We start from the raw sequence: 17201 nt of genomic DNA on the forward strand, positions 1-17201 counted from the left end.
CAACCCTGCGCAGAGCTGGTCCCTTCCCTGCACCCTTCCCTTCCCATCTGTCAAGACGCCCAGACTACATGCATCATCCCTTAGGCTCTTTTCCAGTTCTTACATCTGATGGGTACTTAAAACAGTTTATTTTCTCGCAGGCCTCTCTGATTTCTTCCCTCAGCAAGAAGGAAGTTTCCATCTCCCTTTGAGGCAGGCCCATTGGTCACCTGGCCTTGCCCAGCTTGGAGCCAGGCCACAGAGAGCCAGTGCGCATGCATCACAGAGCTTGCCTCCCGACGGCGGCATGGTGGGGCGCTGTGTGCCTAGTGGGGACAGCCCTCACGGGAAGCTCTTGCAGAAGGCATCTGTGCAGGCACAGAAGGTGTGGGGCCCTGCAGGCCTGCAGGCATCCTGGTGACTGAGGGGCAGGAGAGCAGAGTAGTTTGTGCAGGACCATGAGCTCGGGACAGTGGGCAGAGGGACAGTCAGAAAGACAGGCGCCCACTCGCCCACCGTGGAGCCACAAGGGGGTTGCGGTGGGTCCCCTGCTCTCTGGAAAGCTGAGCTCCCAGGACATATTTGGGGAGATGTGATGCTCATACTCCCAGGCCCTGGGGTTCCTGTCCCGGCTAGAGGACAGGGGAGCCCAGACGCAGCGACCCCAGGCATCTGGTAAGGACACCGATTTGGATTCAGAGGAAACAGGTTTGCACCCTGGCTCTGCGTCTCCTAGCTGTGGGTGCTCACAGAGGCGCACATCCTGTCTGGTAGCCCCTGACTCAGACAGGGGGTCTCCACGCATCCCAGTGAGTCTGTTGTGAAGGCAAGACAGAGCCTGGACCCTGGGAGGACCTCCTGAAATACTAACAAGGCAGAGTGGGACTTTCCGCGTGTCCGAAGCCATGATCCGCCCTGGGGGGCACTGGCCCCCGTCTCCACCGTAGGAAAGCCGTCAGGGAGACATTCCCCCCAGCCGGCTGCCTCCTGGGACAGGAAGATCTACCCACCAGGTCTCACTGTGACAGGTGTTTGGTGAACCCCTCACCGGGTGCCGGGGGCTCCGAGACAAGTTTCCTCTTTCACATGGTGAAGGCTTACGTGGCAAGTGCTCCCCAGACCCACGCCGCACGCCCCTCCCTCACTAACCTGCACACCAGCACCACCCACACCCAGAGAGGTCCAGGCAACAGGACAGCCTCCGGGCCACCGCCGGGAGGGCTCTCTGCTTTCATGGGGCGCGCGCTCCCCCTGGTGTCGGACGCCCAGAACTGCAGCAGGAAGACGCTGGGCTGCGGTGCCCAGAGCTTCCCAGGAGGGAGTGATTCCATGAATGTGAACCGTCCTCTTTTGAGTCTGGGGTCCAGGATGACCCACTTGATCTCACAGAATGGACAGGACTGCCAAACGAGACAGAGCTTGCCTCTACCCCCGGACCTGCAGGGGCTCAGGACAAGGGCGGGTTCGCCTTCCCTTCCCGTGCACGCACGCCTCCCTGTCAATTAAGGACGGCGAGGTTTTAGGGCTCTTGGAATTCCAGCACCTTTCTTCTGTTTCCGCTTTTCACTATTTCAACCCAGGGAGGAAACTGAGCCTCGGAGCGGGGTAGACTCTGTAGGCAGCAGCCCGCGTTGGCGGAAAATGGAATCAGGACTCTGGTCCCTGAACTCCGGCTTGTCCCTCTCCTCCCTCCCTTTCGTCCCCTGCTCACATCACACCCCTTCCTGGCCCGTGGACTTCCTCCCTGCTGGCCCCTTACCGCTGGCTTATTGCTCTCTCCTTCCCCCTCTCCGCCCACGTAGATCCTCTGTTTTGCTTCACCAGCTTAGAACCTGATACCTTCCCTGGGCCACACCTTGTTGTAAGCATTTGGCACATATTAGCTCATCCAATGCCCACAGCAGCTGTGAGAGGGAGCTGCCATCTTTGTGGACTGGAAACTGAGTGACAGAGATGTTGAGTGACTCGTGCAAGGTCACACAGCGTAGGAGTGGGAGAGCCAGTCTTTGAGTCCGAGTTTGGGGCTTGGCTGTTGGCTGTGGCAGCCGGTACCTCCGCACCGCCTCCCACCCCGCTGCCCAGGAGCCAGGAGCCGGGAGCCAAGCAGGTGGTCAGATGTCCACTCCCTGTCCTCTGTCATGCTCATGGGGTCAGTGCGGGGGAGCGAGATCAACAGACAACAGCACAACAAGACCAAGTGCCAGGCCTTTTGGGGGGACTTACTCCTTCCTGCTCTGCCTTTGACTCCCTTCTTCCCTTTTGCTTTGACCCACCTCATGCCCCACGTGGACATCTGTAGACGCTTCAGTGAGAGACCTTGCTCTGTAGACGTCTGTCTCCTGTGTGTCTGCCTCTGTCTCTGCTCTCCTCAGCTTCTCTCTCCCCTCAGCCACCCTGTGCTAGGGATTCTCTGCCTCCCACACCACCCCTCCATGCCGGGGAGCACACACATCTGTCGGCACCCCAGCTGTGTCCCAGATGGCCCCACGCTCCGCCTGCTGGCCAGGGACCCAGGTGGCAAATGCTGGCTGTGCACCTGCAGCTGTCCCTTGGGGGTCCTCTTGCTTCCAGGCCTCACAGGTCTTGATCAGCAGTTGCAAGGGTGTAAGAAATGGGTCTTGGGCAACAGGTAGAGCCTCTCCTTTGAGGTAGACCTTGTGAAGTTGTACATAGTTAACATGATATTCTCTCTCTCTCTCTCTCTCTCTGTTTTGCTGAATCCTGGGGAAATGCCCCTTTCAGGAGTGACGTGTAGTGGGCTGACCCTCTCTAAGGAAAGTTCAGGGATGTCAAGTGTTCTTGTCTTCACTCAAAATGCTGCCCTATCGCAAAGGTTCTCTGTGACCCTGGTCTAGATAGATCCCTAAGGTCAGTTTCCTCACCTATAAAGGGAAGGCATCAGATTCCATGGGTTCCTAGATCTTGCCAGCTCGATGAAAGAGACGCACAGGCCCTGTGGGTAATAGAAATAGAAGAAGCAGGATCCAAGCACCCGGGTTCTAGTGCCTGTGCAAGCATGTCCCACTGGGGTTGAGTGGCTTTCCATCTGGGCCTCCGTTTCCCCATCTGCTGTTAGCCCTCCCCCCTGCCAGGCTCATGGTGTGTGTGGAGGAAGAGAATGTTGCTAACAGATGTGGAATTGGTTGGCAGAGAGAAAAAATGCAGAGAAATATCCTCTCTATTCACCCAAAACTCATGTAATGAAAAGACGGTTTTGGAGAATTATTAAAAAACAGAAATGTGGCCATCGTTGTTCTAGAATTTTTCAATAATTTCTGAAAGGCAGAAGGTATGTATTCATGAGTGTGCGTAGATGCAGGAAGGGAAGGACACACCGCGGAGCCAGGAGATGCTAGAAGGAGGCCCAGGTTCCTATCCCCGGCTGTGGGCTGCAGGGGCCTGGGTCGGCTGTCTGTGGTTAACGGGGCTTGCTTGCAGCAGCTGAACTGGGGGCTGACCTCTCCTTGAACTGGCCAGTAGGAAGCATTGGTGTTTGCCCCCAGAGTGAGAGAGAGAGAGAACAAGGAGCCAGCACCTCCCAGAAGGAATGGAAGCCTCCAGACCAAGAGAAGAATGATGCTCCCACCCATCAGGAGTCTACCTGGCCCCGTGGTCCCTGGCCGTGGTCTCCCGTGAAGCGGGCCAACACCCGCAAGCAGGCCCTCGAGACCAGCACAGGACAATGAGCAGAAGACCAAGAGTCTTCAATCATTCGAGGAAAAACATCCTAAAAGACACACCGACCTTTTAAAAAAAAAAAAAAAGGCAAAGTAAGACCAACCTAAAAGATAAAGTTAGGGAGAAACAGAGTCAAACTGACTTTCATGGGCAGTCGTCTGGTCACTAGTGAAGGTCAACTCGGGCCACACTGTGTCTCTGGGCTGGGCACCGGGGCACCCCCAGGGGAACAGTGAACACACCTCGTGTCCTCATGTGAGCCAGAGGTTGGCGACACAGATCAGAGGCAAACTGAATGAACAAGAGTGAGGGAAACAAGATGAGACATCCTGGAGAAGGATGGGCCTCTGATGTGGATTAAAAAGCCAAAGAGAGGACGTTGGCGTGAGCCCAAACTCCGCAGAGGGAACAGTGGGACCCGACGTGAAAACGAGAGAAGAGGCTGTGCTGGGGGCCTCAGAGAAGGCAGCCAGGGCTGATGGAGTGGCACACAATATGCCGTTCACAGTAGTATGGGCCCACCTGCGGGAGTCACCTTTTTCCACCAACCAAGTTCTTAGGGAAGAAGACAGCTGGGGACACCAGACAAGGACATTGGCCAGGAGAGGACCACACTGACCTCTAGGGACTTTGGCACTGGGCTGGGAGAAAGATGGCGGCCCCTGCTCCCTGCCCATCGTAAGCAGGTGTTGCAGAGAGGGTACCGCATTCCTGAGCGCCAGGTGTTTCCCAGAAAGGGATTATCATCATCTGCATGAGGGAATGGTCCCACAAACAGGCTCAGAGGTGAAGTGACTTGTCCAGGATCACAGAGCTAAGAGAGACAAGCCCAGCTCTGAGTACAGGCAGATGGGTGGGCGGGCATCGGCGGGATGTGTGGTTGATCGCTTACCGTCAGCCGGCAATGACCATCTAATTCCAAGCCCTGGGAATGCAGCGGATATTCACGCATATCCAGTGGATGAACGGACGATGAAGAAATGTGCTCATGGTTTTATGAACAGCATTACAACCCCACGAGTTCATTACCTTGTTTGACCCCATGAGATGAAGAGACGGCGTGGTTCAGAGAGGCGACGTGGCCTGGCCTCAGTCACTGATTTGGGAAAGGCAAAGTAGCTATAGGAATCTAGTTTCTCTGACCTTTGAGGTCCGTGCGTTGATCCATGGCACATAAATTGTGGGTGGTGTGTGTGTGTGTATGTGTGTATGTGTGTGTGTGTTTGGCTCTCTGGTATCCAGTATGCCCGATAGTAAAGGTTAGCACAGTCAGACACTACGGGCCTTTGCATATCGTAGCACTGACCGCAAAGATGCCCCTTTGTCCTCATGTCTTCATTGCCTTTCTCTTTCCAGGGGGAGCGAGGCCTGGATGGGTTCCCTGGGAAGCGTGGGGAGACAGGAGAGCAGGTAAGGGGGCATTGGGTCTGGTGGGCTCGGCTTTCCTGGAGGACAGGAGCCTGACACAGGGGCCTGATTGCCTTGATCTCTGGCTCAGCTGGAGGCTCCAGGAGGCCTGGGGACTAGACCCCCACCTACACCAGGGTATGGGAATTGCAGAGAACACACCCCTCCCATCCGTTCCTTGGATGACGTGCACGTGTTCCAAGGATGTGTCCACACTGCAGGCTCTTCTGTCAGAGTAAAAGGTTCCAAGCAACCTAGAAGCTCATCAGGAAGGAGCTGGTCGGCACGTCAGGGTGTGAGCTACAGGGAAATAATGGGAAACCTTGGAAATCGATGAGACTCCAAGGCCCGGTAGGGACGTTCTGTGAGCTCTGTGGCTGAGCGGAAAGCACAGGCAAGCACAGAGTGGTGTGGGAACTGGCCTCCGGGACTTACAGGGACGCGTGCTCTCTGTGGGAGGACCCCCAGGGAGCTGATGACCTGCTTTCTTCATTCGTTTCCTCTGGCCAGTGGAGCCGGAAGGGGATTTTTATCCCCATGTTGAACCATGGGAATGTGTGATCCATAAAACCAACTACATCTAAATGTGTAAATGGCTAAAATGAAATAAAACCTAAAATTGTACATCTACATGAAGACAGCTGGGAAAATACTTGTGTCATTATGACTTAATAAATTAATATAGTAGCCAATTCACACATTCATATTACGGGCTTTTAGGTGAAGTATATTAATTAATTATATTTGATATATAAATTCATTTCAGTGTATTAATCTCAATGTATTATATTAATACAAATTACATGCATGGATAATCCCATCTCTCCAGAACGCTGGACTGATACCTCCTTATGTCTTCGCGCCTTCCCTTAACCTGACGGCGCAGACATACAGCTGCCTTCTTACGTATTCTGCGGGGACGGGACTCAGATGACCGCTTCATGTTCTGTGGCCTGAAAGCGAGCATGTATCCATGTTCATTGTGTGCTGCCCTGCACTGGGTCTGAGTCCTGACCCTGGACGTCCCCATGCGTTGACGGCCCAGAACACAGACGACCGGCAGCACGCGCAGAGCCGGCCGCAGGAACACACCGAGGCTGTGGACGTAGCAGGGCAGGGCGGGCAGAAGCGGAGGAGCACTGAGCCTCATGGAGGGTCCCCCCCTCTGCGGGGACATTGGGTCTGCTCCGATCATGGTGGTTTACAGGGAGAAAGGAAGGGAGAGAGCTCGTGCCTACGTCCCTGAGCACACCTTTGCCTTTAGGGTGAATTCCTGAGAAAATCTTTTGCAAGGGGTGAACGCTATCTTCCTCCTCTTAGGCGGAGACTCACAGGAGGGCCCTCAGCGTGGGGTGGCTCGGGGTGCCTCCTGACTTCCCCTCCGATGGGAGCTTTCCCCGCCTGGCTTTCCACGGGGAGCCCTGTGGAAGGTTTCCCAGTGGGAACCTTGAGGAGGAGGCGGGCTGCTCTTCCAGCATCTCCTACACCAGCCCTCCGGATCCTTGGTTTTTCCTGAAGCACGAACTGATCCTGGCCCAGAGTCCAGGCAACCCTGTCCCTTCTCCCTTGGCCCTGGGAACCTCCCTGGTCCTCAGCACCCTCTGAGGGGTCCATGTGACACCCGGTGGGTGCGGCTGCCTGCTTCCTGCCTCTGGCCAGGACTCTCTCCCGACGCATCCCCTGTACCCTTCGGGAAGCAGTCCTTGTCCCTCAGAATGGGTGCCCCGTACCACAGTACAGGCTGAGTCCAGAGCAGACCGTGGGCTGTGGCGTTTGGGAGTCACTGAGAGAGAGTTCTAGCAAGAAACACTGTCTGGAGTGTGGTCTGGTCTTCTGGGGCAAAGGCAGATTACAGTTTTGGGGCTGCATGACCCCAACCTTTTCCTTCTCTACTCACTGCCACTAACACTCCTCCCTTTCCTTCCTCCAGGGGAGACCTGGCCCTCCTGGCGTGGCAGGACCCCAGGGACAGAAGGTAAGCCAGGTCTGGGGCAAGAAGGGCTCTGGGCTCCGGGCAGGCAGGTGCCTGGGGCCCCTGGGGAAGCGAGGGGTCCAGGCTGGAGATCTGGGAACAAAGTACAGAGTGAGGTGATGAGCAGAAACTCTGCTCCCAAGAAATTTCTAGTTATTTTATTTAAATTTTGTTTTTCTACTCTGAGGAATAAAAATCCATTTAAAAACAAAACAAAACAAAAAATCCCTGTTACATAATCTCCAGACATATTAAAATATTTTGCTACTTAAATTGCCTCTTGGACTAGGGAGGCTGTGAATAAGTACCAGACACACTCAGTCTCCTCCTCCCCTTCCTCCATTTCTCCTTCTCTGTTCTCTGCAGCATTTTTAAAAAATGTGTTTTTTTTTAAAAACCAAATCATAATTCTGAAAATGTACTAGATCTTTCATAAGCAGAATAAAGATTGCATCTCATCATACTGGCCATCTCCTTTAGAACAGTCTCTCAAAAAGGCTTAACTCAATAAATTTGCTGCTTAGAATTTCTGTATCTCAGTGGAAAAAAACCCATGTGAAGAGTCTTGGCAAATTCTGAAGTGCTCTGAAAATGTGTGTGAAGATAATAGCCTTCCAGAGCGTTCCGGGTGGCAGAGAGAACTGAGAAGGTGCGGTGGGTCCTGGGTTCTAGGAGGAGAGCCAGAGCACCCGTTCCAGATTCTTCGACAGGCCCCTAGGAAGGACATCGGGCATTAGGTTTGGGAACAGCCGGGAGGAGGGAGGAGGAATCCCGGGAGACTAAGACAAGTGCAGCCCCGGGGAGCATCACCTGGGCTCGGGGTCACTCTGCGGAGCTCAGGCGGAGGTCACTGCTGACGCCCGCCAGCCCCAGCGAGGCTGGAGAACAGAAGAGGAGAGGAGGTCGGCCCTGGTCTCTGTGGACGCGGGCGGGGTACGAGTTGTAAAGGAACACACGGGCCCACAGGCCGGAGAAAGTCGCCGTGGGGTGCCGTGGGGGAGCAGCGGCGGGCATAGATGTCTTCCAGACTTGCTCACTCGGGCTTGGGTTCCGAGCTGGACTATTCTGTCTCCCAAGTATTTTTAGAGTTGAGATTTATATTGTTGTATTATCTTGGCATCAGGATTTTAATATATTCTCACAGTTCCTTGACAGGGGATGCTGAATTCTAAAATAAGTCGTTTATTTCAAGTCACTAAGAGGGAACGATCCTTGAAGTTTGGATGTCGGTGACTTCTGCTATGGTGTGCGTGTGTGTGTGTGTGTGTGTGAGAGAGAGAGAGAGAGAGAGAATGAGAAAGAGAGAGAGAGAGAGTTCCAACCTTCCACCTCACTTATAAATGTTTTTGGCCCCCGCAGTTTGGTCAACAGCCGAATGAATTAGTGCTGATTATGATGAACGCAGCAGAAGTGCTAAGACAAGGTCATGGGGTCATGGTGGTATTTGGGTCATTCACGTGAAGTATCTGGAAACCATGGATGCGCAGGCAAGGGGACGCCTGTCAAGGCATTCTAAGTGAACGTCAGAGAGACAATTCTCGGCTACTTTACAATCTGAGAGGGTCGTCGGGACCACAGAGCTGGTCTCACTTTACAGATGAGAGAACAAGGCCCAGAAAAGTAGGGTGCCTTGTTTGAGCCCCCAGAGGGGCCTTGCAGGAAGGCCTGCCGATCTGCCTGCCTGCCCAGCGGCTCACCTCAGAGTCCCGTGCGGGGGGGAGACACTGTTCGTGCCCGGCTAAGACCCCCGGCTGGTGTCCATTATGTGTTGACTCATGGCAGTCTTCCCGAACCTTAGAAGTGTAAAGCAACAATCACGAGGTCCCCCTCTGTGTACAAAGCCAGGATCCAGGAACACGGTGTACACATGGGTGGGCCATCCTGGTCAAGGGTCTTGAGTGACCTGAGGTTTGCAGGGGGGTCCCCATGGAAGCCACCGTGTGTTCGTAACCTCATCTCAGAGACCTTGCAGCGTCCCTGCTGCTGTGTGCTGTTGGTCCCCTAGCCTAGGACTGATACCAGGTAGGACTGATCCCCACAAGGAGGCGGGGGCTACAGGGGGCCGTCTGGGAAGCTGCCTACCACAACGGCTAAAAGGACCATTGAAAAATTGCGTCACTTATGTCATGCAAAAAAATGACTCAAGGACAGACGGTTGGTTCTACTACTTACTAGCTTTTTGACCTTGAACAAGTTATTACGGATCCCTGGGCTTTAGTCTCCTTGTCTCTAAGATAGGGAAGAGGCTCAGAGGGGAGGAGCTTGAATCGAAGTCCTTCGCACAAGGCCAGGTGGGTGGAAAGCCTCCGACGTCTGTTCGCCGCCCGCCCATGGTTCCCGTGGATGGACGACGGGATCGTAGCCTTCTTTAAGAGTGATGTCACGTGTCAGAACGTTGGCTCTCCTGTTCCGTAAAATGACGAGTCAATGAGAAAGCCTGTGTTGATGAATTTCATAACTGTCCTTGAACACTTGTGTCGGTGGTGTAACGATGATGTTGATGAGAACAATAAATGCAGCAAAAGTAAGTGTGATCGTGAGGCATAGTGGGAATAAAAGAAACGGGATGCGGTCATGAGCCCCAGTGGAGTCCTGATGCACCCACCGACGACTAAGTATCTCCCTGTCCTACCTGTTTATCTGATATAAACTAAGATGGTCACACAGAAATTGCAGTAGAGCTCAGAACAGCTTCTAACAATCGTATTAGCAAAATATTAAGGTTTGCGGGCGCATAGGAAAAACGTCATCGTGCTTGGGGGATTGATTGAGAGATGTTCATGGAGAAATGGAGAGGAGATGAGCCAGGTGGGGTCTGAGGGCCCGGACGGTGTCATGGGTGTATGTCACAGAAACACCTGGAGAGGATGCACAGTGGTAAAACTTGCCCTGTGTGAGCATGTGTGTTCATGTGCATGTGGGGGTGGGGTGGGGAATGGTGCCTTGGAGAGAGAAAAACTAGACTGGACAGATGGTCTGAGGCAGGACGTGTTACTGCATGTGCGAGACAAAGAGGAAGGGAGAATGAGGAAGGTTGACACTTGGTGACTCTGTCCCTTCCCCTCCGTTTTGACGCACAGCCAAACGGCTCTAAGATAAAGTCTATTAAAAGAACATTTAGTTGTGATCTTAGGAAGATGCCTGATGCTAAGTCAACAGAGATGTTTTCCCGAGTCTTGGGCAGCCAGTGGGGACTGTGGGGTAGTTCAGTGTCAGGGAAACCCTGGTCTGTCTGTAGACCAGGACCTCGGATGTAACACAGGACAACATCCGTGCCTGGAACTGCTCATTCTCACACCTCTGCGTTGGGATTTGAGAGATGCTTTGGTCTTTCTCCGGTGACTCTGTCATTCTTTGCCAGCTTATTCAGCGCTTGTCTTCTCGTGCTTGCCCGTGCTCCCTGAGCTGGCCTCGACAGAAAATGAAAAGTGGTGTCCCCAAGCCGTGTGTAGGGACATTGACATTGGCTGCATGTCGTGTCCTGGTTTAGGTATGGCTTAGGTACGCGAGAGTGAGAGCAATGAAGTTTCCTATTGTGCCGTCAACAGAGATGCCCCATTAGAACCAAGATGAACCTCACACCACGGAAATCTGATGCACCTACAGCCGTCATGGGGGGGGGGGGTGACCGGGACACAAAACAAGTGTTTTGTATGTCATGACTTAGTTACGACGGATGGGAGTGATCCCAGCATCTGTGTGACTTACTTGATAGACACTGAATGCTGACCACGTGCTGGGCCAGGGACTTGGCACACAAGATGCACCGTCAGGGGGAATGACCCCCCATGGCCGGGTCTGATGCAGTGCCTGGGGCGGCAGGTGCTCACAGAATAGAGGACCAGGAGCTGCTCTCAAGGAGGAAACGGCTGTGACAGCCCCCGCCAGATCTAGCCCTGACCCAGCACAAAAGAGAAAACAATGCCCCTGTGACCCTGACACAGAGAATCTGAGAAAATCTGTCACCAGGTGCAGGTAGAGCCAACCTGGCGGCCATGGGAGGCAGAGCACGGAGGAGGAGGTGGTCTCACGGGCTTGCTTGGATAAGCAGAGGCCTCGGACGGGCGGGCACCAGCAGAAGAAGGGGGTGGGAAGCACGCCGATGAAATGTTTGTCATTTCTGCGCAGGGTGACGTGGGGCCGGCGGGACCTCCCGGCCTACCTGGCTCGGTGGTGAGTGTGCGGGTATTCCTGGGGGAGGGGCTGCAGGCTCCTGGGCTGATGGGATTGCGTTTTTGCAAGAGTCTTTGCCTCTGAAAATGAGGGGGTACTCTTCTGACGCCATGAGCTGGATACAGGCTTTCAACGCTAAAGGTGGGGGTGAAATCAGAGGAAAGTCAGGAATTGCTGCATTACAACGCTCTGTGTGAACACCCCCGGTGGAGGAGATGGGAATGACTTTGGAGAAACCACCACCACCTTTGCTGACCCACTGTTTGTCTCGCAGGTGCAGAGAGAAGGCCTGAAGGGCGAGCAGGTAAAAGGGAATGCGGGTCCTCCCCACATGGGGCTTGGGGTGGGAGCAGGGATAGAAAGGCCGCAGCCATGGGGTCACAGCTGCTTGTAGAGCTCAGACAGAGCCTTCCAGACATGGGTCAATTTGATTTTCCATCAGGAATGCAGATTCCCCCTCCTATATCTCTGGGTCCCTTTTGGGAACTCAGAAGTTAGACTCTGAGTCAGCAAAGGGTCGTGAGTTATGGGGAAGGGGGAGCCGTGGCTAATGCATGTTTGGCTTCTGTTTCCAGGGAGCTCCGGGACCACGGGGTCACCAGGGCCCACCTGGGCCACCAGGAGCTCCGGTAAGTCACGCTACCAATGCGGGATCTACTTGGAGCACCTCTGGGTCTGGGAAACAGTGGTTTTTCCCACTAAGCTCTGTGGAATTGCAGAAGCTGGTCCTGTCCCCCTGGATCCTAGGTACTGCTCTCAGCGTTGTGCACAAGAGCAAGCTGAATGAAGCCTGACAAGTGATATTTCCATTAGGCAGTCCCCGAGTGTGGAGCTGGACCTGAAACCCAGCAAGCCTACCTTGGCAGCTCCCGGTCCTAAACAGGCCACGAGTGGGGTTTCTGGTGGGCAGTCTGGTGTTTTAGGTTTCTTTTTCTTTTCTTTTCTTTTGTTTTAAGTAGACTCCAGTCCCAATGTGGGGCTTGAACTCATAATCCCGAGATCAAGAGTTGCACACTCTACCAACTAAGCCAGCCTGGCACCCCTTAGTTTCCTTTTAGGTAGAACGGAGTAAGAGGATTGGATGTCGCAGCGCTGGGTGAATCTTTTCCGACGCATATTTGCTGCTCTCACGTCTCTGATTCAAACTGACTTCGCTGTGGCTGGGAAAGCATCAGCCTTTGCATTCTCCACTGCTAACGAATTTAGTGATGTAAAAATTACCATTTGGGAAGAGGACGTTCAAAGGGACTCTGACCATTCTGTGATGGAGTTCAGATACTAAGGATAATTAATGAGCATGCAGTCAATTCCACAGGACAGTGATTTCACCAGGCTCTTCCTGGCAACATGCTCCCCCTTTCAAGTGACTGCATTTTATCGAAGGAAATAAGACCACTCTTATTTTGAAATGTCCATAAATCAAATTTATAGGAAGTCAGTGGGGCCTGTGCCTCATTAAGAGAAGAGTATATGGTTTTTGGGGGGTAAAACCAGGAGAAATCTCGCAAATGTTTAAGCCCAGTATAATTAGAGCAATTCATACCAAAAAGTTCAGGTCAGAAGAGCTGCCTTCTGTTTCTGTAACCTTGGATGTCTTGCTTAATCTCCCAAGCTTTGGTTTCCAGAGCTCCTCACCATTATGATAGCTGTTGGGAGATTTACAGTAGGAAAGGCAGGTCGTACCATGTGCTCCCGTGCTTGGATCTCAGTGCCTACGTGCGTTTCAAATCTGTAAGTGCCAAGTGCTGCCAGTCTGTACGACGGTGTGTATACACAAGATCTGTTTATTTACTTTGGAGTGAGAGAACGTGCACGTGTGCCGAGGGGAAGGGGCAGAGGGAGAGAGAGACTCTCGGGCAAGCTCTTCACTGAGCACAGAACCCAATGTGGGGCTTGAGCTCATGAACCAGAGATCATGACCAGAGCCAAAACCCAGAGTCAGACGCTCAGCCAACTGCGCCATCCAGGCACCCCTACACTCTAGTATGTGTGTGTGTGCAAACATACGCGCGTTAGATCTGCGAGGGTGAAGGCGTTCTTTCTGTTTTGCTGATGAAGACCTTGGTGCAGAAATACTGAGTGAACTGTGCAGTCCCACAGCTTTTAAGAAGCGAACTTGACCTTTGAACCAGATGGGTCTGACTGGCCTGACAGTGACATTGTGAGTGCACAATGCAGTGGTACCCCCCAAAAATATGTACAGGAGGATTGTCTCCTCCATGGCCCCCATGAAGGAATAAGAAGCTGGCAGAGCCCAGCCCTGCTTGACCCTGAGGCAACCTTCTTAACCTCTTAGTCTGGATCCTCCCCGTTATGCAGCTTTTCTTATGATGAATGTGGCGGGGGGGGGGGTTGGGACAGAAGGAAGAAACCTTAAACATTTGTGAGCAAATATTAATGCTGGAGGTGGAGAGATGAAAGTACACGGCTGATCCCCTGGTTGAATGAAGGAGACAGGAAGGAAGAACCCTGAGTAAGCACCGCAGGCTCTAGATGATTAATGACATTCCTTGCGTGTCTCGTTCCTGTGGTCCATCATCGCATGGGACAAGGACCTACGGTCCGGAACCTTCCGCAGGTGCAAGCGCATGCAAATCAGCCCTGCAGCCCAGGATGGAACTGTCCGATGTCCTGACACCGTCCTCTATGCTAGATGCTCTCCCTAGAACATGCTAGCTGCTCTCCCTTAAAACAGGGCACAGGGCTCGGAGCAGTACCTGGGTGGGTGGTGGAATTCGCTAGCAGGGAGCTCAGAAACACAAGAGCCCACCCTAAGACTGGTGAGAAGGGCGACCTGTGAGGAGAGACAGGACTGGACGATTCTGAAGGCCAGGACCAATGTCTCCGCCCTGTCAAAATGGGCAGTTTATCTCAGGGTGTGGACAGTGCAAGCTTATGGAGCGGTGCCCCACCACAGCAAGAGGGGCCTGGGAGGGGGCGGACCACAGCGTGAGCTCACAAGGAGCAGCATGGACGCGGAAGAACGGCGCCTTCGATTCAGCCGCCACATCCCGGTCTCATGACCCTGTTCCCCCACTGAGTGGCTCTGCGTCTCTGCTGACACGACTCTTCCTCTCCGACCCTCCTGTGCTTCGTTCCTACCCAGAGATTGTCATCACCGTCGTCATCACCATCACGCGTGTGACTGCACTGTGCGGGCCACACAAGCTAGTGTGCGAAGCGGGGCTCAGGGAGGCCCTATTAAGCCCCATACCTGGATCGGTTGCTGTGTCTGTCTGTTTTGAATCCCCCGCAGCTCCTGGCCTGGGGCCTTCCGCAGAGCCGTTGCTCCCTAAATATTCATTGGATTGAATCAAACGGAGAAGTTGGCTTCAGTGACTTCTGGGGAGAGTGGAAAATTTTGGAGTTTGTGTTCAGCAGTCCCAGAGAGAGGAAAATGTTTCCCCTTGTCTAAATGGAAAACTGCATGCAGCGTTCTGCATCCAAATGCTGGAGCAGTCCAGGAGGCTCGTGGCTTTCATCCGTCCCCCGAGATGAGACAGCTCTGGCTGTTTCATCAGCGTCTGGTGGAGTGTAATAAAGCAGGCAGGCTGCGCAGATCAAATTGAGGTGTCTGCTGATGCTCAAGGAACTTTCCCTCACTCGTGCAAGGTTTTCCCTCCCCAAGTGCCCTGAGCTCAACAGGGTAATCCTTGTGAGGAAAGGAGATTTAGGTCTGTAGTTCCTGCAGGTTTTCCATTCCTGTGTGTGTTTCCACGGTGTTCTTAAGAGAAAAGAATTTGGATCTAAATACAGTCCGGTTACTTCGTAGTCATGCAGTGCTAGACAGAAGCAGCTCCTTGCATGATAATATTTACCAAAGAAATGGAAGTGCTGCGGGGAAAGCTTCTGGCCAGAATTCACCCAGGAAGTTGATGATTGCATCACAGCTGAGGGCCACGTTCACCCATTCCCATTGCCTGCCTTCCTTTTTGAGTTGCCATCATGTGGTGCAAATCAGGGTTTGGTCAGGCGGTCCGGGGGGGTTGCTCTATCCGGGCTCTTGTTTCCTTTCCCCTGTGGTCCCCATGGCCACTTGGTAGGTAGGCTTATCATCCTCATCTCAAAGATGAGACATCTGGGGTTCACAGACACCAAGGAACTTGGGGGAGGTTGTGCAGTAGATATGTGTGTGGGGGGGGAGGAGTGAGGGGTCTTGGGGGTATGACTTGAATTACCAGGTCAGTAGGACCCATTCCTGTGCCAGTGTTCCTTGCTTAATTGAAATTGATCTTAGACAATTCCGTTATTTGTCTGGACGACCCTGTATTGCATAGCACTGTTGACCAAGTCACGTAAGACAAGCCAGTTCTTGCTGAGCCAGCAACATAAGGGACAATGGCGCTGAGCTTACAGCTGGATACTTGGGTTCCAGAAACTTCTCCCATGCATGCTTTATGTGACGCACTAATGCAAGGCTTTTGCCCCCCAACATGTTCATCTTTAAAGTGTGAAAGATGTTGCCTACCTCTTGGTTGCTAAACATAATTAGGCCATATAGATGCATGTGTTTTAAAAAAAAAAAAAGTTAGATTTGCCAGGATAGGACCTTTTCTCCCTTGATTTCCCACATCCCCACTGAAACAGGATGGTGTTTTCCTATCCAGTGAGCATGAGAAGGCAGAGTACAACTTGTGGTGTTGAACTCTGTGTTGACCATTGGTTCCTTTTTGTTTTCTTTTTGTTTCTGCTCCTTCTAAAGGGTCTGATGGGTCCCGAAGGCAAGGACGGACCTCCTGGTTTGCAAGGTCTCCGGGTGAGTAATGTGTCTTTCCCTTCAAATCACCAGCTCTCCCCTGCTGGGGCCCCCAGTTCAGTAGCTCAGACAGAGGACGTGGTGCCAGCCTCATGGGCTTGAGATGAATATTGGAAGCCGACTGAAGGGTTAGATTTAGTTCAGCAAACATGGTGGGGGGTCCCCTCTGAGTTCAGCCTGGAACTGGCTTCTGGGAACACGGAGATGAGGCCGTTGGATGCCGTGAGTCATGTACCTGGAACCCCGTAGCCTTATGGGCTCAGAGCTCTGGCAGAAGGAAGCCCAGTGTTGCAAGGGCAGAGAGAAGGGGCAGCTCACCCAGCCTGCAAGGCAGCCAGGACTTCTTGACAGAGGTGGTATTTGAGCTCAGTCTCCAGGGAGGAATTAAAAATGAGGAGGAGGGAAAGGACAGAGAGCTACCATAAGGCTTTAGCTACTGTGAAACATCCGTATCATTATTGAATATCATAATATCTCATGGCATTCCATTTAATTTAACTTAATCTAATTTAATTTAATTTAATTAAGCACCTGTCTTTTTTTTTTTTTTTTTTTTTTTTACCAAGATTGTACATACCTCATGGGTTTTATTCACTGTAAGCACAGCTCCTGACACAGTGTCCTGTGGTTTAAGACAGGGGGATGGAGGTGTACACTTGGGTTAGGTGCCCTCTTCGGGGGCCCCGTGGTTACTGAGCCTGACCCCCAATTCCGTGACTCCCCAGTTCCTAGCAGGATGCCCGGCACAAAGTAGAGGCTCCGGTCAGTGTTTGTTGACCTCTAGTGCTTGAGCTTGTGGTGTCTCTTACTGATTCACATAGAGACGGTCTGAGGGGCACAGCGGCCCGAGATGGGGTGGGCAGCCCCTGCACCCAGTGTGATCATTGCCCCCGAGGTGTTCGGTCGGAGGCCAGGTGACCGCCGACAGATGGGTGGAAATGGGGGTCTTGCATCTGGCAAAGGCTCTCCAGCCCCATCTATGGCCTCTCTATCCTGGAGATCTCCAGCTCAGCGAAGTGGACAGAATTATAGAAGTGTCCTGGCTTGCTGTGTGTCAGGGGGCTGCACCCACACTCTGATCACAGCTTACATCCTCAGCTCTGAAACTGAGCGACCTGCTTATGACCCAACAGACTCCCACATGGCCTAAGCCCCCCAGTGAACTTCCTTCCTTGGTTTTCAAACACTTTGGCACTCCACAACTGGCTTAAACCCTGAAGAGTCTAAGAGGAACTT

At 53.0% G+C, this 17201-nt stretch overlaps 1 protein-coding gene across 1 annotated transcript in view; it reads left to right on the forward strand.

The window, feature by feature from the left end:
• The window catches only part of COL22A1 (collagen type XXII alpha 1 chain), a 219148-nt gene that overhangs the window by 79076 nt on the left and 122871 nt on the right, over positions 1-17201 (forward strand). Inside the window, exons 16-21 of the mRNA XM_044247081.1 lie at positions 5014-5067; positions 6995-7039; positions 11165-11209; positions 11484-11513; positions 11785-11838; positions 15912-15965. Of these exons, the coding sequence (XP_044103016.1) occupies positions 5014-5067; positions 6995-7039; positions 11165-11209; positions 11484-11513; positions 11785-11838; positions 15912-15965 (282 nt within the window). The remainder of the gene's footprint in view (positions 1-5013; positions 5068-6994; positions 7040-11164; positions 11210-11483; positions 11514-11784; positions 11839-15911; positions 15966-17201) is intronic.

Source organism: Neovison vison, chromosome 4 (genome assembly GCF_020171115.1).
Source record: "Neovison vison isolate M4711 chromosome 4, ASM_NN_V1, whole genome shotgun sequence".
Taxonomy (NCBI): domain Eukaryota; kingdom Metazoa; phylum Chordata; class Mammalia; order Carnivora; family Mustelidae; genus Neogale; species Neogale vison.